General features: G+C 48.4%; 1 protein-coding gene across 1 annotated transcript in view; it reads left to right on the forward strand.

The window, feature by feature from the left end:
- Nucleotides 1-25,490, forward strand: part of LOC104500567 (peroxidasin homolog) — a 40,185-nt gene that overhangs the window by 4,778 nt on the left and 9,917 nt on the right. The window contains exons 2-13 of the mRNA XM_010144232.1: nucleotides 4,710-4,781; nucleotides 12,363-12,434; nucleotides 12,686-12,757; nucleotides 15,205-15,276; nucleotides 16,749-16,820; nucleotides 18,375-18,544; nucleotides 19,959-20,076; nucleotides 21,618-21,787; nucleotides 22,232-22,504; nucleotides 22,652-22,768; nucleotides 24,311-24,469; nucleotides 25,027-25,139. Coding sequence (XP_010142534.1) covers nucleotides 4,710-4,781; nucleotides 12,363-12,434; nucleotides 12,686-12,757; nucleotides 15,205-15,276; nucleotides 16,749-16,820; nucleotides 18,375-18,544; nucleotides 19,959-20,076; nucleotides 21,618-21,787; nucleotides 22,232-22,504; nucleotides 22,652-22,768; nucleotides 24,311-24,469; nucleotides 25,027-25,139 — 1,480 coding nt within the window. The remainder of the gene's footprint in view (nucleotides 1-4,709; nucleotides 4,782-12,362; nucleotides 12,435-12,685; nucleotides 12,758-15,204; nucleotides 15,277-16,748; nucleotides 16,821-18,374; nucleotides 18,545-19,958; nucleotides 20,077-21,617; nucleotides 21,788-22,231; nucleotides 22,505-22,651; nucleotides 22,769-24,310; nucleotides 24,470-25,026; nucleotides 25,140-25,490) is intronic.

Raw genomic sequence — 25,490 nt, forward strand, 5'->3', positions numbered from 1 at the left:
GAATGCCTGTGGTAATTCTTAATTAAAATCTAGTGTGTTCAACCCTAAAAAGCGTGAAGCAGTGCTTTGGTGCAATGGAGAGCAGCCACCTCTGCAGCGCGAGGCTCTCTGCGTCCGCTTGCTCATCAGTGTTTCAGCCATATAATCTCGTTTACTAGTATTTTCGTGCTGAACATATTTTTCTTCCTCTTCACTCTTTGAAAGCTTGATGTCTTAAGCTGGTACACCCCAAAATAGCCAGGACTTGGAAAACCCCCAGCCCTGAGCCTCCCTGCGTCTCTTCATCTGTCTAGCAGAGATAGCGATGCTCAGCTGCCCATGTAGGGATTTGGAGATGAAGGCTGTCGTTTATTAAAGCCATTTGGGGACTTGTATGTGACAGGGATATTCTCGAGCTGGGGAACCAATGACAGGAAGTCTGGAAGACTTTTCAGTCTCAGCAAGGCTGTTTTCCCTTCCTGCCAGGGCTGGAGCTGTTTGGCAGGATGGGAGAACCTGCAGAGCCGACTCCAATGCTCTGTGGATAGGAGAAATGAGCATCTTTCTGATAAATGTTCTGGCTCTTCTTATACATGGGAAACTTGACTTAAAAACTGTGTTTGGGATGTCTTTCACACCTTCCCTTCACCGGGAAACAGTGGAAGGAACCTCAGTGTTTTATCTCTGTTCGTAAAACCACCTTTACTGTCTGTGTCTGTTCATGATTGGGTGACTGCCACTTCCTCAACCAGTTCCGGATGAAGTGGGCCAGAACTGTCAGTATTGTTGCTATGGGCAACGTTTTGAACACAAAAGATGCTTCAGTAAAACAAACCCAGTAATTTCCATGGAACTGCAGTAAAATACCTCTTGCAGCTGATTATCTGCTTAGTTAACTTAGTAATAAATGAGTCTGAAAGCCTGAACAGATTAAACAGAAGTGGAAGTTTCTTGTAAAAGCCATTGGTTGCTTTATATGCTAATCACTAGTAATTATTTAACACTATGCTTTCCAGAATGATTATTCCATAGCAGCTGAGAGCATCTGAAAGATTCAAATGTCATTCTGAAGAGACGTGTTCCCTCATCCATTTGCAGATTCTGCCATTCTTGTAATCCCAGCCTTGAAAACATGGTGGAGAGTGAAATCGCAAGGGATTTTGCACATTCCAAGGTGGAAAGCGGTGGGTGGCAGTGAGGGAGCCCAGCTGCTGGTGCACACAGCAGCTGGAATGGGCTGGCAGAGGAGGAGCTGTGTTGGTGGGTCCCCATGAAAAGAAATGTAACCTTTCTGGAGTGAGTGCCCTGGGAATAGAGAGAAATGAGCACTTCTGTGGAAGAGGGAACAAACCCCCTAGGGAATGTGGTCAATCAAACACATGGAAGCCAGGAATTTCCTGGTGCAGCCCTACGTGGCATTCACTGTCTGCTAAGCTTCAGGCTAAGGCAAGGTCTGGAGAAAAAGACACTATGAAGGAGCCAAAGTTTTGGTGGTTTGTTGATGCATTGGTAAGGAGGAAGATGTGGGTTCCTCGGTGTGTGCTGTGTAGGGACTTTCACTCTTGTGTCTTTTTACTGGCATCTTGGGTACAGGCATCAGGACAGACCTGTCCATCCTTCTGCCTCCAGCGCAGGATCCACCTGCCTGGCCCATCCGTAGCTGGCGTCTGTCTTCCTTGCAGTCCACCGAGGGTTTTATTAGCTTTGCTGGTTAAGATATTTTTAAAACAAGCTGAATCTGCAGTTTTAGTCAGTGACTATTTGCCCTTTTCTATCTGTAGCAACATTCTGACATCATGTGTCTATGTCTAAATAAGCCATTTCCGTTCTTTTCATTGTCATGTTTTCTAGACTTCAGATTGTTTCCATTGCTCTCCTTTGGATCCTCTCCAGTTAATTCCCATCACCGCTTGACATGAAGTGTTCAGAGTAGATGTGCGCTCTTTCAGTTCCTGTTTTTGTCTGTGGGGAAAGCGCTTGCCTTTGTGTGATGGACAGCAAACCAGAGAGTGAGCTTTTCAAAGGGGTGCAAGACAGCTGGTGCCCAGAGAATCGTTTGATGGTCTTACCTGGAACTGAAACCAGAGGATGAATCAAGATATTTCATTAAAATAATAAGCTAAGTTGTATTATATGCTCCTTAGGGATGGTGCATGGAAAAGGTTCCTGCCTAAAACCAGACCCCCATTCCTTGCTCAGCAGTGGAACTATCACAAGGCATCTCATGTGCTTCTCAGCAGCAGGAGCACTTCTGAGAGATGGTCCAGCCAAGCAACAGCCGTGAGGCCTCTTACTGATGCAGGTTCGCTCCTGCCAGGCTCCGCAGCCCAGGTTTGCTTTATTGCTCTTGCAGGTGAAGTAACCCACTGCCCACGAGTTCAGACTCGCTTAGGGAGCTCCAGCCCAAGAAAGTTCCACAGCACCACTTCCAAGGCATTGTTTTTGCAAGTGACTGACAGTGAAAACAGCTCCGGGAGCAGAGGAGCTTGTGGTTTATTTTTCTGGGGTTTCAGAGGTGTTTTCAGTCACCTGCAGTTCTGGCTTTTGCTTATTGTTTGAGCTGTGGAAGCCATGAGCTGAGGTGGGAGTGCTGGGCTTGAAGGGTTGCAGTTATTTTTATTTTATCTTTTAGCTTTTATTTTCATTAAAATAGTCTGATTTTTTTTTTTTTTTCCCCACCTTTTACCCAAAGTGGTATTTTACACTTCACTACCTGCTTCCCGCTGCCTTCCATGAGCTTCAGCCCTGAGCCCTGTGTGTTTTTTCCATTTATTTATGTTCCCTGTTACCTGTAGGCAGCTGCCTGCACTAATTGCACAGCTCGTTATAGCCTCCCCAGGGCAGGCAGAGTTGGTGTCTGGGCACCATGTAAATGCAGTTTGCATTTCTTCACCTCTTTCCATGGTCTAGTCTTTCCTCATTTCCTTTCAGTGAGGCTGTGGAGAACAGGCAGCGTGTTATGCCATCCCCTTTGCCAGTTGTATTTGGCTTTCTGGCGTCAGCCCTTGCCTCGAAAAATCCGTACAGACGCCCTCAAATTCACATCATCGGGGGAGGGATGTGTAACGCCTTAGAAAAGCATGAAACACGTGCTTGAAGTAGAGCCAAACACACCAGAAAATGTCAGAGGTGAGGTTAACGTTGAAAACTGCAGTTCCCCAGGGTGATCCTTCGGGACTGCGGTTCGCAGCGCACAAACGGTGCTGGTAAATCACAGTTCCGACGCTTTTTTTCTTTAACTATTGAAGCTGTGTTCCTCCTGCCCTCTAACTCTTCTCTGTGAAATATGTACGACTGAGAAAGGGAGAGACTTCTCCCCCCGTTAGTCGTCTTAGTCCTTTATTCAATGCTGAAAAGTTACAGAAAGGGAAAAACGCGGCAGAAAAGGCCCCTTCAAGTGGTGTGTCTTCTGCTGTGTTCACTGAGGGGGAACAAGGCAGAGATTTCCTGTTTCGGTGTAAAAATGCTGTGCATTTCTGCCTAAAAAGTGAAAAAATCTAAAGGGAATTGTTAACCGTAACTAGTTTTGCAAACTGCTAAGCTAGAGAAAAATAAAGTAAAACCAGCTTTACTCAGGTGTATCCTCATCTCGAGTACGTGCTCAGAGATGTTTCAGCCCCCTGGATACTCCTGGCAGCTCGAGTTCACAGCCACCTGCCATGAGAGCACCGCTTTCTAATCTTTATTTTATAAAGGCCACGATTCTTGTGGATGCCTCTTCTGAAAATGAGGGTTGAAGCTCTCTGTGGAATTCGTGTTTTAACCTCTGCCTCCAGATGCGCTGTAACTCGTGCCCGGGATGACGGGCAGTTCGTTGTGTTTTCCTCTTACAGCAAATGCCCTTAAAAGGCTGCCTTAAACTGAGGAATAGCGGCATATCCTCTAAATGGGGATGGATCAGACAGCATAGGAGGAAAAAAAATCAACCCCATTGTTGTGCTTTGGATCGAAATTAGCAGCAAAAAGCTTTTGTCAGTCTTTGTGATTTGTTCTACTAGGCCAGACCGTGGAAGGTGCCAAATCAATGCACATTCCCTATAGAAGCGTTTCTACTTGGTTAACCAGGTTAAACCACTCAGCTCTTGTTTTATCGTCTCATTAGCGATCCAGACCCCGTGGTTTAGGGCTCCAAGTCGATGTAGTTACATGGACAGCCCTTGAAATTTGCCAGCATCCCCTGGACTCTGCTAATTCTAATTGAGGTTGGCACAAATTTGCAAGGCAGGCAGCGATAAGCTGCGCTGAGTTTGCGGAGCAGAATGTGAAATGTTTATTATATGAGGTTATTTGATCAGATTTAACCATTTTAGGGCAAAGATGATTTTGCTAAGGAGCTAAAAAATGGATCCACGTGATGTTGTGTGCTCCTCTACAAATCAGCATGAGATGGAAGTGCAATTGCGCGTGAACTTGGGGTGTTGAGCAGCAGACCCTATCTGGAGCTCATGGAAGTGACCACTTGAGCCCTTTCGTTCTCTACTTTTCTATGAAATTAAAATGAATTTTGTAAACTTAGGCTCATCCTGCCTGTTGGCTGACTTTGCAGCCAACAGTAGATCCCAGTCATCACCCTGCTCTTTCTCTACTCCCTGGCCTCTGTTTCCGCAGTTCGTGTAGGTCTGGTATGATGGACTCTCCCAGGAGTCCTCCTCCCTCCCTCCCGTGGACGGTGCTGATTGCTAATGGCTTTTGTACACCATGAGTGAACTGATTGTATTTTCTGCTTGCAGAGATTTACGTTTCAACCACATCAAGGAGATACAACCTGGAGCCTTCAGGAGACTGAAGAACCTCAACACGCTGTAAGTGTCCTCCTGCAGTGAGGATATCCAGTTGTTCCTTGTGTTAGTACTATCCCCCATAATGGCTTAAGGATAGCCTTGATCTCTTCGTTATTTCAACCAAGTTGTGCATATCCGGCTAAAGCTTTGAAATTCTCTCTGTTCTACCCTGGATCATGTTTCTTACCTTTAGTAATTAAATGTGCCACTCAATAACTTTCTCTTTTCAAAATAAACCTGAGTTTTTAAAAGCAGGTTTAAAATACTGATGCATACCATTACTGAGGATGCAGGTATGGCCTTAGAGTAGCCCGTAAAACCAGGTCTGGGCTGGGAGCAAGACAGTGGAGGGATGCCTTAAAAGCTGCTTCCTTTCCATGGCCTCCTCAGAGGCATGAACCTCATTAGTGGCTCTGCATGAGTTTGACCAAAGCGACAGTGCGTCCTTCCAGATGCCATCTGGTCCCTGTGCCTTGGTCTGGAATCAGTGCCTGCTCCTACCCTACTGCTGGCAGGAATGGGAGCAGAAGGCAGTTCCTGCAGTCCCAGCCAGAGCAGCATGCTCACCTCGGTGTCTTCTGCAGCTCTACCAAGTTTCTCATTGTGCTCAGAGAACATAGTGGGAGCTTTTGCTGCTTCTTGCTGCTGCAGGGCTGAGGGTTTGGAGGTAGGTAGGAGGATTTCTGCACCGAGTAGCTGAGAAGTTGAAAACAAAGCAGCTCCCAAATCAGAACAGAAGCTGTGTCAGCACAGCAGCGTGCTGGATGCAATTGGCCTGTTGAGACTCAGATCTGATTATTCAAGCTGTAACACAGCACTAGGAGCTACAAGATTTCCAGGTCCAAGCTTGAATCTCAGGCAAACTGGGCAACCTGGGACCCTGCACTGCATGGCAGGCGCACTCAGATTTCCTGGGTTCGTGCATTCGTGGTCCCAAATGGCAAGAGAAAGGCCAGACTGGTTTGTTCTGTCTGACCTTGAGAGATCTGAAGTCCCTGATCCTGCAGCAAAGGCAATGCTGGAAGAAGGAACACTTGGGCAGTAGGGGCTTCAGACCATTTTAAGGAGTTGTGTGAAGAGTGGGAATACAGCAGGCCTTTATCACAGAGCCCTGTTCAATAGCTGTCTTTCAAAAATCAGCATTTGCTCTGCTGCTGTGGGACTGATTGGCCAGACCATGGATGCTTCAAAGTACCCTGGTCATGGCCCAGGCCCCTGCTCATAGGGCAGATGGTCAAAACTTCATTGCCAATGATGCTGTTCTTCCAGAGCTCAGGAACAGCCCGTGTTAGTCTCTCAAACAGCTCCCTGTGGTACTTAATTACCAAAAATAATAGAGAGAGAGGAAACGTTGGGTGTATTTCTGTCATTTGAGATAGGGTCAGATGGGGTGATAAAGGAGACTGAACTATCTGGAGCGAAAGTAGAGTCTTGAGTCCATAGGGTTTTACCTTATCACAAAGCTCTGCTGAGGCATCGTGATCTCCAGACCTGCTCTTCCAACCCTGAAGCTCTCCTGAGTCGAGAAAACAACCCGTTCCAAATGATGTCATCTCTGTGTGATGCAGACAGATGCTTGGCAGGCTGCTCGGCAGCGCCGCCAGGCGAGTTCCAGCTGAACCCTGGGGAATCTCAGGATGCTGGCAGGCCTTCACTTGGAGAGACGCTCCACCCAACCTGCCGAGCTTCGTAAGAGATCCACTTCCTGCCCTCCCAGTGCCTTGGTCTAGGCAGCTCCCTGACATCTGCAAGATTCCTGCTTCTTGCTTTCTGACTCCTGCTGCTCTGCTTAAAGCCTGGTACGCAGCCCAGCTGAGGAGGAAGGACCGCTCTCTGCAGTACCTGTTTATGCTTCATGAATTTGTCCGATTCTTTTTGCTTTCTGTCTCCGTACTCTCCTGGACAGGGACCTCAAGGACAGCAAGTCCCTGTGCAGATACTAAAGGGAATAGGCATGAATATACCTCCTAATGTTCCTCATCTCATGACTGCAGGTGCTGGGTCAGCAAGAGGGATGTGGTTTGCACAGGTGGTGGGCAGCCTCTCCTGCTGTCCCCAGGCAGCGTCCCACGGCCATCCTCAGAGCCGGTGAAACGCTGCTCTAACAAAACACTGCGTTTTTATACTGGAATTCTGAAAATCAGCTCGTTTTGCAAATGAAACCTTTCCGTTTAGGTAGTACTTTGTGTGCTGGGTTGTATTTCCTGGTCTGGCCAGAAACTGGAAAAATCAGTTATTGTCACACTCGTAGTAGTTAACTCCCACAAATGAGGAGCACAGTAACTGAATGAGAGAGAGAGCTTCAGACCCTGCACTCCCAGCGCAGATTTCTCTCCAGGATCTTTGGGTTGTCCAATTCCCACATCAAAACTGACAAGAGCTGAAGAATTTGCTGATGTTTCTTAGATGGTAAATTTTTGCCTGAGGAGTATTATAGCTCTTCAAGAGGTGAAGAGAATGAATCCTTTAAAATCCCTGAGAGACTTGCTGCGAGAGTTTGGCCAGGATCCTTGAAGCGAGAGGTTTGCAGAACAGAGTAGCTCAGGTTCCATCTACAGAGCTCTGACCTTGCAGCTTTCTGCTAAGGGACTTAAATCAATGTTCCTTAAGCAAATAAATGCTTTTAAAACTAAGTTTTCCTACAGTACTTTGGCCTGGCAGAGAAAGGGCAGCAGATTCTGGTGAAGCTTCTGTTCTGCATCTCCTTTTGGGCAGGGTTGCTGTTCTGTATCCAGGTTTGACAGCTGATAAACCACCCTGATAAGGAGATCTTTGTAGGCTGGCTCAGATGTGGAGAGGTGGGCTGTGAGACTGACAGAAGAGGAACCTGCCATGATGTCCCGTGAGGCTTTCCATCAGCTCAGGCCTTGCCCTGGCTCTCCTCTCTTCTTTTCTCTCCCTGCTGTGGGAGGTTTGATGAACTCCAGAGCACTCCTTTAAAATCAAAACCAGGAGCCCTGTTTGTGGAAGAGATACAGTCATTGTGTGCTTCTGCCTGGGGGTTCCTGGTGCAGCACTGCGGGGAATAAGCAATTATCCGAAATGCTGCAGTGCTGGGAACTTGCTCTTCAGTGACCTGCAATGTTGTGTGCATTGGACAAGTCCTCTTGGGCTAAAGTGCTTAGAGTTGTGAGGTTTCCTCCTCCCTTCCTATTGCCTCTTCTCAGTGCCTGTGCAGATGTTGGTGTCTGGATCTCCTTTGTGTATTTTTAAACTCTTAATATGCCCCCTCATTAAAAATAGGGTATCAGGCAGAGGGAGGAGAAAAACCTCTTGTATGGCATCCAGAAAACACCCACAGGTCCTTGAGAGCTGTTTCACTGGTGCTCGCCAGCGCCAGCCGCATCGCTGAACCCAGCATTAGCTCACAGCAGCTGCTGGGCTGTGGCAGGGAGCAGCCACGTTGCGAGCCCGTGGTGAGCCGTAGCCTCTCTTTGCTTTCCTGGTTTTGCTCCTTTAGGTCATCTTTGGGTGGGGATGGCTGATGACACCCCCTCATGACTGTCCCCTTACGTATTCCTCCAGCAGGTCAGCACCCTGCTGTGGTGACCAACTGGTCGATTGCTGTGTTTGCAACCCAAGACCAAATGGTTGCTGATAGCTGGGTCTCTCCAGCATCATCTGTAGAAATTGTTCAACTCTGGGATCAAAGCGCTGTTTCTTAACTCCCCACGTATGCCTTTTATTCTGCCTGTGGCATGTACACCCTAGAGAACAGAGACTCTGTGGAGACCACATCACTGTGCTTCTGCCTGAGCCTTTGCCCTGCCAGTGTCACTGCTCACATCGTATTTCTCCTGCGCAGGGGAGCACAAAGGGTGCTTCTGGTGAGCTCTACAGCTCTCTGGGAGATGCTGCCTGTGAAGGGTTTCAGGGTGAATGACAAGAGCGACATGGAGGCTCTGTCTTGAACCCTCTAGTAGCTCTTGAGAGCTCTTGAGTACCTCCTTGCCAGCAAGGAGGGGATGTTGGAGCCTGCTTGGATCTCACAATAAAAGTTTCCCCCTCAAATATGGGAGATCATCCAGACCATCCTGTCCACAAGAGACAGGGGCTAAACGTTAAACTTACTTTTTCGTCCCCTTTTAAATACACTACATTATGATTTCTGTCAATGGTGGGAGGAAAAAAATAACTGTTATGTCACGACGACTGTAGCATGTGGTTTGTCAAATGAGAAGAGGAAGGACTTTGAGTCCGAGTTCCATACTGTCACATCATTCAATACATTCTTCAAAGCAGAAAACGACTCATTTAATGCAGCTAAAGCTTGTGCTTGGCAACCCGGAGAGAGGGTGGGGAGGGAGAAGGGAGGGACAGTCAGGACATAAAACCTAAGGGAAACTCAGTGTAAAGTGTTCTCTTGGTGAATCTGGGCCACATCTCGTGGGGCTCGTGTATCTCAAACCTCCTGGGAGGATTTTTCAGGAATAAAACGTGCACAATTGAGTCCACCTACTCCTCTGGAGCCCAATTCTCCTGCTGGCATAAAAGGGAGTGCTACGTCTTTTGACAAGGAAACATCCTTCTTCTACTTTTAATTTAGCTTGTTTTGCTGAAGGGGCTTCTTAAGACACACATTAATAATGATCTTTCCAGCTTCTTCTGTCTGCCTGAGCCTTCATTCCCAGTGGTTCTCGTTAGATCTTTGCATTCGCTCCTCTTTAAGGTTAGCAGGAATTTGTGTGGTTTGCTGTCGATGGCACCTGGGATCAATGCCCAGGTCGTGCCAGCGTTTCACACTTCTCTGCCTGGGTGAACTGCACAGGAGTCGAGGAGCAGACAGCTGTGCACAAGCCATCTGAAGTCCTTCTAGGAGCCAGATGTGCTGTCTGGACTGTGGGTTTCTCTGAAAGCAGCGTTTTGCAATATGTGGACTGTGATGGACCTCGTAAATTATCTCACTTTTGAGTGTTTTCCAGGACATATCCTTCAATTACAATGGGGAATCCTGGGACAGGAAACAGAGGTGGCTTCTTCCATACGCTTTTCGACCTTTAATCAGGCAACGAACACACTGTTAAGTGTCAGACGATGAGCTCAGAGGCCTGTGTACTGGATGCCATTTGATCTTCCAAGATTTGGCTTATTTGGCTTGGATCACGGCTCACACCCCCTCGAACTGTCCTAAATAGCCAAGACAACAGAACAGACTAGGTTAATGCTTCCAAACAGCACCGGAATGCCGTCAGACAACGCGTGGCAATTTGCACTCCCCCCGAACGTCACTCCTGGTCCAGACTCATTGCATTAAAGACAAAGGGTCAGAGGAGGAGTCCAGAGGGGCTGCTCAGGCTGTTGGTGTGACCCTGCCTCCAGGATGGGCTCTCCTGGTTGTTGTCTCATGTCCCCTGTGGATTGGGTGGCCGATGCCAGTTGCGTGGCAGGGCACAGGTGCTCACGCCTGTGGGGATGATGCTGGGGCTGGCACCCATCTGTCAGCCCATCAAGCATCCTCAGAAGTGGGGCCAAGGATCAGATAACAGAGAATAAGCTGCCTTCATTCTCCCCTGGCTGAAGATGAAAGCCTGCTGATAGAGGGCAGGGAAGGAAGCGTGCACGGTTGGTGCCTGTGTTGTCTTTGTCCTGTGGGTAAATAGACAAAAGACCTCTCCTGCACTTATTTCCAGTCCTTGGGTGTTCCGATCATCAAATAAACCTTTGGGTTGGTGTTCAGAGGCTGTATTTCCACTCAGCGTATCTGGCTGTCAAAGCAGGATCGTGTGTTCCAAGGACTTGACATCATTTTTGCATCCATATGAGTGAAATGGGGTGGTTTAACCTCAGCCGTGTGTTTCGAGCCATCGCTTCCAGCTGCGCAGAAACTTGCCAGCAGCTTTCTGCCTTAACCTCTTCGGGCTCCTTGTCCGCAGCCCTGGCAACGGGCACGTCTGCTAGTGGCACTCACGTCCATGGTAGCAGGGCAGCTGATCAAGGGAGGATGGTCAAATCGAGGGCGCTGAGATGTTTCTCCTACCTTTACTGCTCTGACTTCAAAAAGTGTCTTTGCACTCGAGTTTCCCATGTGCTTTTTGCACCCTTAATGTAATACTTGACCTGAAAAGGAGCTGGTGGAAAGCTGGTGTGACTCAGGTGCAGGGCGGTAACTTGGGAAGCTGCTGGAACCTGTGTGTGTTTCTAGCACCTTTTATCTTTGCATCCCTGGGGTGTTTGATTTTTATCTTCGTCTTCTTTTCCCACACGATTTCTTCCATTTCTCCCCATCTCTTTGTCTTTTCTCTCCATCCTTTACCTGCACAAACTTCTTCCCAGGAAGGGCCCTTTGCTTGTAGTGCCCGAGGCTGGCTGATGCACTGGCTGACACACTCTTTGCCCTATTTTAACCAGCAAAGTGGGGCAGAAGATTGGACTTTTCTGCTGGGAAAGTGCTGAACTGTCTTTTCACCTGCAGTCTAGTGGCAGCTCATTTCTGAGGAGCGTAGCTATCCCAAAAAGGGGCTTGTAAAGTGGAAAGAGCACATCCACTCCACACGATGAATTTGACCCTGCACCGTAAGGTCTGGCTGCTTGCAGAGGGGACAACAGCTTTTCCTACAATGCTAGAAAAACAAATCTTGGCCATGTGTGGTCGCAGCTCTCCTCTCCATCCATGTCTCCACTGGGGAATTCTATAAATAAGCGTAGCTGGTGAAATCCTTGCTCTGAGCTATTCGGCTATAAGCTCCACCGGCTCTGCGACCGCAGTGAGGTTTGCCAGACCTGAACCCCAGTGGGACACCACAGCGAAAATCCCACAGTGGTGCGGTTGGGGGTTAAAAATTGTATATTGAAGAGCTATTTCTAAGTGATTGGTTTCGTTTGCTGGGTGTCAGGCTTGGCGGTGCTTGCAGGAGCGGTTTGTGCAGCGCTCAGCTGCGTGGTCACCACTGGTGCAGAGTGTGGTGGTTAGACGGTCGAGTTGTGTTTCTGGTCATTGGCACCAGCTGGCATTTGCAGGCACCATCGTGGCAACTGTGCACACAAGTCGGAGGTGGCCTCGCCAGTGCGACGTTGACCATGGGTTTTGTATTAAAATCTGGTACAAGGCTCTCTAGATCAAAAGAGGCCATCTCTGAATAGCCTCACATCTGTATGTATTTTTTTTTCATTTGCACCTATTTGCATACAAAGTGATTAGAACAAGCATTACCGTTTTAGAACACCTGCAGCTCCACTGCGAACTGGTATTTTAAACCGTGTTTGTACTCTTAAAGGCTCTGCACGCCTCTGCTCGCTCATGCAATACAATAATGCACCTTCAAAGACGGTTGCAGTTGTACAAGAGCAGCAGCAATGATTTAATTTCTCCCTCCCCTTCACTTCCTTCTGCCTGTCTCTCTTCCCCCCCACCCCCATCCTTTTCCTGGCCAAAACTGAAACTTTGGGATGAAAACCACTGTGGCAAAAGGTAAACAAAGTCTTTTAACATTGTACATACTGGAAGCACTTGGCACCTTTGGGCGAGAAACCTCCACGTTGGCTTAGCTGCTGTGAGTACCCAAACTTCCACCTGCTAAGCCCCTTTAAACCTTCATTCTCTGAAATACGGGTTTCACACGTGCTGAATTCGCCGGTTGTGTTTCTCTTTCTTGATTTGCACAGGCTGCTGAACAACAATCAGATAAAACAGATTGTGAGAAGATCCTTTGAAGATCTGGAGAACCTGAAATACCTGTGAGTTGGTGGCTCAGTAATTTCTGAACCTCTCTGAAACTTAACAACCCACTCCTAACGTTTGCCAATCAAGGACATTTTTTCTGTGCTCAGAATTTCTGGATGTTAATGTCACAGCTATAAAACATTGCCCTTGAATCACCCAGCAAGCCCTGCTGTGGGTTGAGGTTCATAGCTGTTTCCTGTGTATTTTTAAAACACAACTGCTGATCAGTTAGCCTGATGCTTTTTTCTTTCTCTGCTTTTGAAAGCTACCTTTATAAAAATGAAATTCAGAGCATCCAGCAGCATGCCTTTGACGGGCTGCGTTCCCTGGAACAGCTGTAAGTACAAACGAGCCTTGTTCGTGGCTGAATGTGATGTGTGTAAGAGCTGATTTATTGGCTCCTCTGCCCCAAGTGCTGCGTTTCAGTAGTGGAGAGTACCCGGCACTTAGCAAGGAGTAGGATGAGGCTTCTACTGTTTTACCATCCAACTTTGCAAGACTGTGTTGGCTTCGTTTGAAGGCAGCTGCTCGCAGTACTGGTTTTGGTTGGTTAACGCTGAGGCCTCTTCCTACTGATGTCCCACTTGTTTGCTCCGGACCCTAAAGCTCTGGAGCATAGGGAGAGCCCAGCTGTGCTTGTGACTCCCTTTACGTCCAGGGACCTTACGATGGGAGGAGATAGGACAGCTTGAAGCAGAAGGCAGCTGGCGCACTGGGACGAGAGAGTAAGCAGGTGGTACAGCCTGGCCCTTCGCTTCGATCGAGGGTGCTGAAAATGGGTGCAGTACAAGCTGACAGCTGGGGCAGTGGGGTGGTTGTGGGAGCAATTGTGGTGCTCACAGGCTGTAAAGCATCTGGAAATTGCACCGGGGGGAAGGTGGTGGATCCCGATGAAGTAATGCCTTTCCCTGCCAGCTGCCTGGCACGCCGGGGGGAAAGGAGCCTCGTGGGTTTTCCTGGCAGCTGGAGCCCATCACACTGACACTCCAGCACTCCTTATCTGCTCCCCTTCTGTGTACAACAAATCTGTGCTGCTCAAAGGAGTTTTGGGGTTTGACTCGCAGTGCTCCATGCTCAAGGTGAGATGGGAAGACTGAGCTCTGACCCTTCCGCAGTGTCTTGCTAAACTGGGATTGCGTTTTTCATGACAGGGGTTGTGATGAGTGCCTGTGTGTACATACATGTGTGCATGTGGAGAGAGTGTGAGCTTGGGTATCTCAAGTACAGGAATTATTTGCACCATCAGAGAACAGGGACCAAAGGTGGAGTTGTTGTTATTCAAGAGTTTTCCCCAACAACAGTGTTTATAGGGCTGGAGTGTAACTAAGGATTTTGCTGTAAAAGGGGTAGGAGCCCCCCTGTTCCCCAGGCCGACAGCAGGAGTGGGCAGAGTATAACGGGAAGTTTCAGACAAGCTTAGTAATAGATGTGCCACCAACCTGGTGAGCCAGCTCAGCCAGGATGCCTGGGAGAAAACGTAGGAAGCAGATACTGGCTCAGCTGTCGTAGAGAGGAGATGCTGCTGGCCACAGCAATATTTTAACAATGAGCATTCCAGACTTGATGTCATGAACAAAAGTAAAAAAAAAAAACAACCAAAAAAAAAAACCCAAATCAAACCAAAAAAACCCCAAAACCCACAAACAACCCACTGCAAGTCCCATCTGTTCTCAATCTCAGACAGGCGTGGTTCCAAAAGAATTAGCTTTGCCTCAATCCTACCCCATTTTCCTGTACCCCCCAAGCCAGCTTTTCAAGCACAGTATAACCCGACTGATGGACAGCGTCAGATGCTCTCCTCAAGGGCCAAGGCAATGACAGCAGACACCTGATGCTTGTTAAAACACAAACGTCTCTCCTCACTGCAGCCCTCCACTGCAGAATCTCGGTTCGTACTCTGATAGTGGACGTTTATCATGGATCCTTCCATTACGAATCGAACAGCCATGTGGTGGCTTAGGCAATTATTTCTGAGCGTAGTCAGCTGCAATAGCAGGATGAGTATTTGTAGATCTGTGATTAATCAGTGTCTACTGGGAAATTCATGCCTGTGTGAAAAATAAGTTAAGAGTTTAGGGCAGCTTTGAAAGCGCACTGAAATGCATCCAGAGGTCAGGAGCCTGTTAGCTGTGCCTGTGAATGACACAGCTAACGCGAGCAGGAAGCCTCGGGTATGGTGGTGTTTGCTCTGCAGACTCCAGGTTTTCTTTGCTGATGGCAAGGGGTGTCCTGGGGCAGTGCAGAAGGTCTCTGGAATAGCAGGTCACAGGTGAGAACTGAAAACGCTAACCTGCGTTAGCGAGAACTGGGCTGTTCGAGGGAACAGGCAGTTTAGATCCAAGCGTTCCCGCTGACTGCGCCACCTCTGTCTGTGGAGACTGTGTCTTCCTTCTGCAGAAACAGCTGTTTCCAGATGTTTCTGCTTCTGCTGGGTGGATGCACGTGCTGCTGGCTCTCCATGGGCAGTGGTTTCATCCTGACCCTTGACAGTGCAACAAGCAGTTTCTGGTGATGGTGGTGGCCTTAAGCTTCAGGGAAGAGCAAATCTGTCCTCTGTGTGTTTTAGTTTATCATGAGAGTAAAGAGTTGACAGAATAGGGAAAAGCCAGTGCTGGCTGCTACATTTGCATGTGGAAAGTGGAGACACTAAAGTGGGCACTGGCTTCTCCACATCTGCCCTGCGAAGTGTGGTGACCAGTTGCTGAGTGTTGGTGGATTGGTTGGAAAGGTCTTCTGTCTTCAGTTGCCATCTAAACCAGCCCTTTGTGCTCTTCTGTGTGACAGCTACCTGCACTTCAACAACCTGGACAGTCTGGAGCCAGAGACGTTCAGTGACCTGCCTAAACTCGAAAGGCTGTAAGTAAAGATGGACCTTTCTTGTGAGTGAGGGGTGGGAAGAAGGGGAAAAAACCTTCATTTTTTATGAGTTTCGGTAGCATGAAGTGTGATCTTTGGAATGGAGGGGAATGCAAAAGAAGCTTCCTTGGAGAAGGAGGTTTTACTTAGAAGGGTTGCTAAGAATGTGAAGAGGATTCCCTGTGTTGTGTGATGTTCACATCTCCAACTAAGCAGGGGAAAGTCTGCAGAAAGCCCTAGAGCTGGCCAAGCGAACTGAGATTTTACTCTGGCCATAAGGTCAACGTGAGTCACTGCTGGGCAGTGAGTGCAAGAAAAAAGGGGTGGAAAAGGAGGAAGGTCTGAAGAAAGTCTGACAAGAAAAACACACATCCTTCTTGAAAGCAGGTGGGAAACAGCCCTGTGTCTTCTGCTCCCCAGGTTTGCTTCTAATAGTAATGTAGCCACAAGGACAAAAGTTCACGTGGGGGTTCCCACTCCCTGGTGAAACCAACACACCCTTCTACACTGCGATCCAAATGCCCTTAGGAAAATTCAGACCTGGATCAGTACACCACGGCTGATCTCAGTCACTGTATTTGATCCAACAACAATTCTGGAATTAAATTGGAGAGGAAGTTTTGTCAGCATCCAAGACGGGCAACTAGGCTGAAGTCGCACGTACATGTGTGTGCGTGCGGACACAAGGTGTACTGCTTTGGTATTTCTTTCCTGTTCCACCATCTACGAAAATGGCTTCTTTTATGAATGGTCTCATAGGAGTTTTAGAGGTAACCAACATGATTATATTGCCCCCTCTGCTATGGGAATGGAGAGTTAATTATCCTCCCTTGGACCCCACTGATGCATTCTCGCGCAATCAGGGTTTTTTTTCTAAGAACTGGAGAGTCTTCTCTGTGTGATAAGACTCTGGAAGTGAGAATTTGCCTCAGTTTTGTTCAGAGATAAGCCCAGCTTAGGCTGTTGTTGTCTGAATTAGATTTACTCATGGCTTTGGGTCAATAACTACATTGAGTCCAGGGCATGAGTTGTCCAGTGTCTTCTGCTGGAACCTTACTTCAATGGCTGCACTTGTAAAATTGCCATATCTTGTGCAGGGGGGGAAGAAAAGGTCCCTTCTAAACCGGAGCTGACCCAGACACAGAAAACATGGGGTGGGTCCAGTCTGTGGGGATTTCGTGCCCTTTCTCCTCCCTCTGCAGAGCACGAGGCACATGAAGGTTCCAGTTTAAACCTGTTACATCACATCCTGAGTCACCCTTTCCAGTCCACACCCACCCTCCACTTTGGTGTATCGCATTGCACTTGCACATGACTGAAATCCCTATAGCTCATGGAAACACACTCAGTGCATTTCAATTTAAGCTCCATTTTGATGAGCAGCCTTTGTGTTTAAGCTGAGTTTTGACCTGGGATGTTGTTACCCCCACAGAGCAAATACCAAATAATGCTTTGGCATTCTCCTGTTGCAGATTCTTGCACAACAACAAGATTTCCAGGATTCATCCAGGGACATTCTCTCAACTGGAATCCCTCAAACGGCTGTAAGTACAAAACATCGCCTGCAAAGAGCAATTGTTTATCTTTGATCAGATGGCCAGGACCTGAGGAGAAATGTGCCTGCTTGGCAAAGCTTGCAGTTGTCGTGCTTATAAGGCTGCTGCTAAGTTTATAAAACAGTTTTGATTGGACACAAGATCTGATTTAACCAGTTCGAGTTTCTTCATGCGGGTGTCTCATTATAATCTAACTACAATCTGCTTACGGCTCCATAACGCCACAGGCATGGACATGCCTGGAAAGTCCTCACAGCGGCTGGAACCCATAGAACATCCTTCGCAAATGTAGCAAGTCCAGGTCACAGGTATGATCTCGATCATGGCTTCAGATCAGCATCCATGTGGAGGAGAAATCACAGCCGTAAAAAGAAAGACTCTTTTTCTAGAGATTGCAAGTCCTCAGCGGGCCGCCGAGGTGGACGATCTCCTCCCAGGCGGGAATGCCCTGCTGCATCATTCCCACGTAACCTGGCTGTCCCTTCAGCTTACTTTTCCCTTGCTTACACCTCCCCAGAGCTTTGCTTTGTTTGCCTTTTGTGACCTCTGGAAATCATGTCTGTGATGCGTTTTGGGGGGAAAAAATGTAAAAACTGAAGAATGTTTGGGTTCTGCCATGATTTTAAACTATAGTAAAATAATGTGTTCCTCACTGCAGCCCTCTGTGGTTTCTGCAAACAGGTAAAGTGCTTCACTTCAGCAGGGAGTGATTTGTGAAGCATTGTCTGTACGTGTCAGATAAAAAGGTGGGGTGTCTATTAAATGCCCTACAGTGGCTTTGTGTGACATCCCACATTCTCACTTGTCCCTGAAAACATTCAACCTTTCTTCCCTGTGTTTTTTCAATGGCCCAGACCCATCTACCATAAAACTGTCAGCAGGGAAGAAGGCATCAACTGATCCCCATCTAATCTTTATCTACCCTTCTAATATCCTTATATATTCTTAGAACAGTCTTTATTTATCCTTAGTGGGTGCGTTGGACGGTCACTGCCCTTGAGGTGGTTCAGGCGTACGTTGCTGTAAGAAAAGTTCTTACAAGTTGCACAGAAACACTACAACCTCTAGCAGCTGCTCACAGAAAGATTGATCCAGTGCAGACTCAAATCAAGGGGGAGTTTTTTGGAGCTAAGAGTAGAAGAGGATGGGAAACTCTAACAGAGATAGCATCATCTGCTGTTCTTAGAGAATTCAGTAAGGGTTGAGATCTCCATCCTGGAGAAGAACCCAGTATTTCAGTGTCTCTCTTTGCCTCAAATTAAGCCAAAAATGCATGATGCAGTTTAACAGAATAATTTTCATTTGAAACTGGAATCGCCTATGGGTCATGTTAATTTTTCAGTGAAATCCTTCTGATTCGGTTTCGCATCCGGTTTAAATGTTGTGGGCATGAATACCTCAAATTTTGGTGTGGGATATAATCAAACGCAAGGAAAACCAGCCAAGTGATCCTTCACTCCAGAGGACTGTTCTCCTCCTGTGTCCTGGAGGAGGCAGCTGCCAGAGGCTGTGAAATGAGTGTCCTTTTCCTTGGTCTTGCAGGCGGCTGGACTCCAACGCTTTGCTTTGCGACTGCGACTTGATGTGGCTGGCTGAGCTGCTGAAGGAATATGCTGAGCAGGGCAGTATCCAGACCGCCGCCACCTGCGAGGCCCCTCCGGAGCTGCACGGACGCTCCATCGTCACCTTGACCGCCCAGGAGTTCAACTGCGGTGAGTGAGGTCAAACCCCTCGATCTGTGGAGCTGGGCTTTGGTCCGGGAGTTGCTTCTTCCAGCCCTTTCCCTCCTGCTTCCCCACCCTGGCATCCTGCTTTCTCCCTCCTTTTACTGCTGAAATGGGGAGGTACTGGTATAGTCACACAAGTCATCAGGATAGTGCAGAGGAAGCTGGCAGTCACAGAGAGGTCAGAGGCAGCTCTGTTTTCACTGGCAGGTATCTGCTTGGGTTTTAGATAGAGAAGGGCCAGTACAGGACCTGCTGACGGCCAGGGCTAAACCAGAAACCAGAAGAAATGTGCCACGCTGGCTTGAACAGACGGGGAACACTGGGAGAGCTGCGGTGGCTGGAGACACAACTGAAAACCTGAACAAAAACCATGTAGTAGATCCGTAGCAGAATGCTCTGACTGTGGTAGTGTTTCACGCTCATTAAGCTGCTGTTCTTTACATTTCCATGGTTTCATTATTTTTTAAAAAAACTTGACCATTTCTGAGCTTAATTTAGAGCACAGCCATGCAAAGAGCGGAACGGGCACAAATGGGTCTTTCACCTCAAGGCGGGAGGATGGGGTTATGTCTAGGAAGGGGCTGGAGAAAGCAGCTGGGACCTGCCGCAAGTGCCTGAGCCACCCAACGAGCTGTTCCCAACACCCGCTGCCACGGTACAGCCCATAAAGTATGTTTGTCCTGCTTTAGGCCTGGGCGCACAGAGGGGTGTCTGTCACACCAGCCAGAGCACCTGGTGGGAAGATTTTGTTGGCATTAGGTTTTCACGCTTGTATTGTACCAGCTGGGAAAGACAAATGCTGCATAATTCAGCGTAAAGCCCTAGTGCTGCAGGCAGCTGATAGCCGAGTCAGCACGGAGCCTGCTGGCATCCCAGTAACCCTCCGCTTTTCGATGGGTGTGAACTGGTGGAGCAAATCTGCACCAGACCAGCCTTTTGTACCAAGGGGCTGTGCTGGGTTTGGTCCCCTGCTGGCCTTGCCGTTGGGGTTAAGTTGCCAAGGAACTTCCACTGGTTGCACTGACCTTCCCCTGGAGAAGGTGGCAGGTTCTCAATCTTATGAGCAATCCAGCTGGTTTTCCTGGATTACCGGTGAGCATGCAGATCGTTAGAGGGGTCGGTATTCTGCCGAATCAAGATCAAGCGCTCCCGACCACGTACTTAAATTCCTTCCGATTTTAGAATGTCCTTTGAATGTTGGACTTGCTTGGTGCTTGAGTACATCTTAAAGAGGAGCGCGCAGCGAAAGGCTTGGCTGAACAGAGCTCGACCGATGAACTGGGGGCTTGCTCAGGGGCTGCCGGACAGCTGCTGCGTTACCCACTAGTCTGGCTGGACCGTAGATGGTCGCGTTGAACTGGTTACGTTGACTGAGTTGTGTTGAAATGGTCTTTTGCAGAGCGGCCTCGCATAACCTCAGAACCCCACGATGTCGACGTCCTCTTGGGGAACACAGTGTATTTCACCTGCCGGGCAGAAGGCAACCCAAAGCCTGCCATTATCTGGCTGCACAACAAGTAAGTCGGACGTGATGAGCCGTGGGGTAGCAAAGGTTTTCAAACAACCAGCTCTTCAGTGGCTGCCTGTAATTTCAAAAGCTGTTTCACACAACATGAAAATATATAAAAAAAAAGAAATGGGTATTCCGTGGGTTGTATTTACCTTCCTTTAATGGCATTCTCTGGTGACCACATAACCCAAGTGGTGTTTTCATCTGCATTTGAGATGTTTTATCTGCATTTAGAGTCCAAGAGCTTTTAACTTTCCCATAAACATACTCAGCAGGCTGAAAGCAACTGTCTTTTGATCAGAAAAAAATAAAAATGAGGATTTCATGTTGCTCTAAGCCCCCATGCCTGCCTTTTATTAACTGCTGAAATGCGTCTAGTCTCTAGGTGTTTCTCAGTGAAGGTTTTTCTTCAAAGGGAAGAACCACTGTGCTCCACTGAAAGATCTCACAAAGCAGCGTGTAGGTTATCATTCCATACGGAATGAAAAGATAATCAGCCGTGCTAGATGCCGAGGTGCTTCTGGGAAATGCTGCACGATAAAATATGCTCTGCTCCGGCAGTTGCCCACTGTGGAAGCGAAGCTATTTTGCTGCTTTACGAGCTTCTTGTGTGGGGGAGCCTGTGTAGGGCTGGGTTATTAATAACAATGATCAATGTATGCTGCTTCAGTGAACTCCCCACCAGGCGGAGGATCAGCACCAAGCAAAAGTTCATGCCGGAGTTAAGTCCCTCTGGAAGGAAGGTTTTGTTAGAGAAATGCTGGCAGGCTCCCAAAAATAGCATTGTAAGAGAGGGGTAATGATAATAAATGTTCCTCTAAGGAGAGATGGCTGGAGCGAGGAGACATCAGGGGAATTCAATAAATGCCCAGCAAGTGCATTAGTTTGCATAGTGGATTCAGCCTTTGTCCTAGGGCGAGAGAGGTCCCTTCTCAATCACCCACAGCCATCCAAGATTCCTTCATGCTGGGGCAAATGGGATGCAGCACTGGGACCCTCTGCCACGGGCTGGGATCCAGGAGTCGCAAGTCATTGCAGAAAGAAGGAAGATGTTTCACAGCACTCGGGTTGGGTTGGGACCCCAAGCTGTGTTGGGGTCCCATGGTGACTTACTCAGAGCTTTTTGCCCCACTGAGGCCTTTGAGCCTGTTTGAATAGAAATGGCTGTGCACAATAGCAATATTAATGCATTATTATATTTGCACTTAGTAAACAATGAGAACACGCTTTGCGGGCCTGGATGCCCTGACAATAGCGACGATGCTCTTGCATGGGAACAGAATGCTCTCCTGATGGGCTGTAAATGTCGTATGTCATCAGTGGCGAGAGACAAAGTAGCTCACCCAGGGCGTAAGTCAGAGCTGGAGCTGAAGTTCAGGGCTGTAAATCATAACTCATGCTATAAATTTCATGAAGTCTCTGAAGAGCTCCAAGGAACACCGACTTACTGCAAGGCGTGCAGAGCCCCACCACTCCCCCAGCAGCTCGGGGGAAGACCCATCAGTCTTTACTCCTTTCAGATTTTGCCTGTTTGTGGCTGTTTTTCAGTAATGAGATTGACATGAAAGATGACAACCGCCTGAACCTGTTGCAAGACGGTACCTTGATGATCCAGAACACCAAGGAGTCAGACAAAGGCGTCTACCAGTGCATGGCCAAGAACATAGCTGGGGAGGTCAAGACACAAGAAGTCGTGCTGCGCTATTTTGGCATCCCATGTAATTGAGCCTTGTGCACCCCTTGAAGGCCCCCCTCGGGTTGGGGCTAAGTCAGAGTCAGTCCCGGCTTTGTATGTGCCAAGATGTTCTTGTGGCTGGAGAAGCGAGTGGCTAACAGCGTGGCTTTAGGGCCTTCCTTCACAGACGTGAGAAACTGGGGAGTTAGAGATTGAAGGTCATTTGGGGCTGGGGAGGGAGTTTGGAGACTGGGATGAATTCTGCAGCACAGAGGTATCCAGGGTGAAGGGGACACAGCAGTGGGGATGCTCTAGCACCAAGGGACTGGGAGGTAAGGAGAAATAGAGCTGGGGATGTTGATCACAGTGAGGATTTGGAGGTCAGGGAAGAACCAGGTGACCACTAGCTGGGTTGCATGAGCAGTTTCTGCCCATAACTGATCAGGCAGCAGAGCTTCTGGTTTCTGAAGCACTCGTTTCCTTCCAGCCAAGCCCACTTTTGTGATCCAGCCGCAGAACACTGAAGTGCTGATTGGGGAAAGCGTCACCTTGGAGTGTGGGGTCTCTGGTCACCCCCACCCTCGCATCAGTTGGACCCTTGGCACGGGCTCTCCTTTACCGCAGGATTCCCGTTTTGCTATCACCAGCTCTGGAGGACTCTTCATCCAGAACGTCTCCTTCTCGGACCAGGGGCAGTACAACTGCAACGCCAGCAACACTGAGGGATCCATCCAGGCGACAGCAAGGATCATAGTGCAAGGTGAAGAGTTCCAGGCTGATGACATCAAATTTGGTTGGGGGGGGTGGATTTAAGCCCTGTGACTGGTTTTGCTCCTGTTACCTGAGAATTAACCCAAGCTTGCTGCCCGAGTTTTTCCTGCCGCTCAGCCATTGCTTTTCCCTCCAGATTCTCCCAGGTTTCTCCTCATTCCCACTGACCAGACAGTTACAGAGGGACAAAGTGTGGATTTCCCCTGCTCTGCTGAGGGTCACCCTCCACCCGTGATTGCCTGGACGAGGGCAGGTACTGCCTCCTTTAACTCATGCTTTCTTCTTCTCCCATGGCATCGTCCACGGGATGTGGGGGAGAACAGCTGAGCTGCTGGTCCAGGGCAATGGCTTGCAGTGGTGACACAGGACAGATGGTGATCAGCATGGACCTAGTCACACTAGGAGGGATATTGTAGGTCACCAAGGATGATGTTAAGCACTGAGGGAGCCTCTTAGGTCTTTGACACACTAAGTCATTGTGTCAGAAGGAAGGAGTGTGCTGGTTTTCATCAGCATGAAACTCATGGAAAGCCTCAAATTTCCTCCTTTGGTGGCTTCCTGTCTCCTTTGAAAAGGCAAGATCTGGACACCCCAGGTCAGTGGGTATCACCATGTACCAGCTCTCTGTCACTGTCTTTGATTTGCTGCTCTTGGGGAGCACGTTGCAGAAGAGCACTGTCACTGCTGACACACCTCTGAGGTTTCTTTTAGCTTACGAAAGAAACACTTTGGGCCAACAGGTGCTGGTGGACTTTTAAAGTCTTGAATGATTGTTTAGCTCTGGCTCCACTGATCTGATCCCATCCAACACTTTCTGGGACAGAAGCCAATAACGCTTGGCCCAGAGGCCCTCCAGCTTTTCCTTATGCTTCACAAGCCATAATTAATGGTTTAGCGCTGTGGAGAATTCATGGTTATTGTATTCCAGCTTCCAGCAATATCCCAGAGATAGAGTTAAGAAGGACGAGCTGAAAATCTCCTCCACCAACATGTTCTCCATCTCCTTTAACCTGTTTTCCTCCACTGCCCAGATTTCAGAAGATATCTTAAAGAAGCGGAAGGGAGCACAGTGACAAGAAGGTTAATAACTGCTTAGTAACCAGGCCTGCTGGGTCACTCAGCAATCGGAGACCCACCAGGCTTTACAGGGCTTTCACAGAAGCCGTAGACGAGAGGTGATGAAGCTTCACTTGTCTCAAAGCCCGTTTTGACAGGGTGGGGAGCATTCAGATTCCTTTTGGTACTTGGGATGAATAAAGCAAGCCCTTATTTGGAGGAGAATGGAATATTTTAAAAAAAGTGATGAAGTGGAGAAGTTCTAATAATTCTGTTTGGGTTTGGTAAAGCATTTTAATTTGGAACTTCTCCCCTTAAACAGAGGAAATATTGAAACAACAGAGTTTTCAAACCAAAGAAAATCAACATACCAAATTATAAAAGACAATGCGAACTGTTTCCATTTATTTGACTCAACAGCCAGTTTGGGTAATTGAGCACAGATTTGCTCTCCGTTAGGTGTCTGTAAATCTGCAGTTTGGGCTAAGAAAAGGTTTATGAGTAAAGAAAAAGGGAACCAGCTCCTTTCCAGTTGTTTAGAAGAGACAACTCAGTCATGACGCTGGGTGTGGGAAGAGCAGCATCTGTCCTGTTCCTCACTTAGCAAGATGATGGTATTTCAGGGGGGCTGATGGCACGTCGGAAGGGAGTGAAAAGTTTACCCATCACACAGATCCGCCCAGTGATGGGAAGAGAAATCTTACAGACAATTAACCAGTCACCCTGCTTCTCTGACCAGGAGGGCCACTGCCGAGTGACCGGAGGCACAGCATCCTCTCCACGGGTACCCTGCGGGTGATGAGGGTGGCTCTGCATGACCAAGGCCAGTACGAGTGCCATGCCATCAGTGCCATCGGGGTACGGACCCTCCCGGTACAGCTGTCGGTGACCCCTCGAGGTGAGCTGGTGAGGCTGGGAGGAGCAAGGGCTGGCAAGGGTGGTTATTATTATGGTATATAACACACTGACAGGGGAGGGAACTGCTCTGGTTCCTCTGCGGTGGGATTTTTCTCTTGCCTGGGAGGAGACGTCTGGCCCTGAGAGCTGCATCAGTTGGTGGGAATCGTTAAAGAGGTCTCAAGTGCCAAGACTTGTAAATTGGAAGAAGCTGCTTCAATTTTCCTTGAAAATTTATCTGGTAGCGTAGAAAAAGTGTTCTCTAAACCCTCCACGAGCTCCATTGCCCTTCTCTGGACATGGTCCAGCCCCTCAATGTTCTTCTTGTAGTGAGGGGCCCAAACTGAACCCAGTATTTAAGGTGTGGCCTCACCAGTGCCTAGAACAGGGAGACAAAGAGCACAGGAAAAGGGACACCCCTTTAAAGAGGAGCCCTTGCAAGAGCAGGAGGAGCCCAGCAGCTCTGCTTTGCCCATGCTGAGGTGTTTTACACACAGATTTCTCGGTTTACCTTGGCACATTTCTTGCACTCATGACTTTTCTCTCCGTGTTGCACAGTGATACCCGTGTTTCTTCATCCCCCCCAAGACGTGGTGGCAGAGACTGGCCAGGACGTTGCCATCACCTGCGCTGCCCAAGGAGATCCACGGCCCACCATAACCTGGGTCAAAGTAAGAGACGATACCATGTACCCGGGAAGCAGGTCGGCTCCTCCTTGTGGAGGCATTAAACAACTCCCAGCTCAACTAGTTAAACCAGTTTGTGCAATACACATGAAAGAAATTGCTTGATGAAAACTTAAGGACCAACGTTTCCACTGATTTGGGATTTTTAATAGTCTAAAAGAATGTTGCTCTTTCTCGGACCCAAAGACTTGCAAGGCACAGTCCTGTTTTCTGTGGTTCTTCCTTCCAAAGGAGTACCTTGCAGCCAGTGACCTTCCAGGATGTTTGAGATGCTTGACTGACTATTGCAGGGCGGGGGGGGGCGGGGCGGGGAAGGGAGAATTTTTTTTTCCTCAG

Source organism: Buceros rhinoceros, unplaced genomic scaffold (assembly GCF_000710305.1).
Source record: "Buceros rhinoceros silvestris isolate BGI_N320 unplaced genomic scaffold, ASM71030v1 scaffold28359, whole genome shotgun sequence".
NCBI classification, from domain to species: Eukaryota; Metazoa; Chordata; class Aves; order Bucerotiformes; family Bucerotidae; genus Buceros; species Buceros rhinoceros.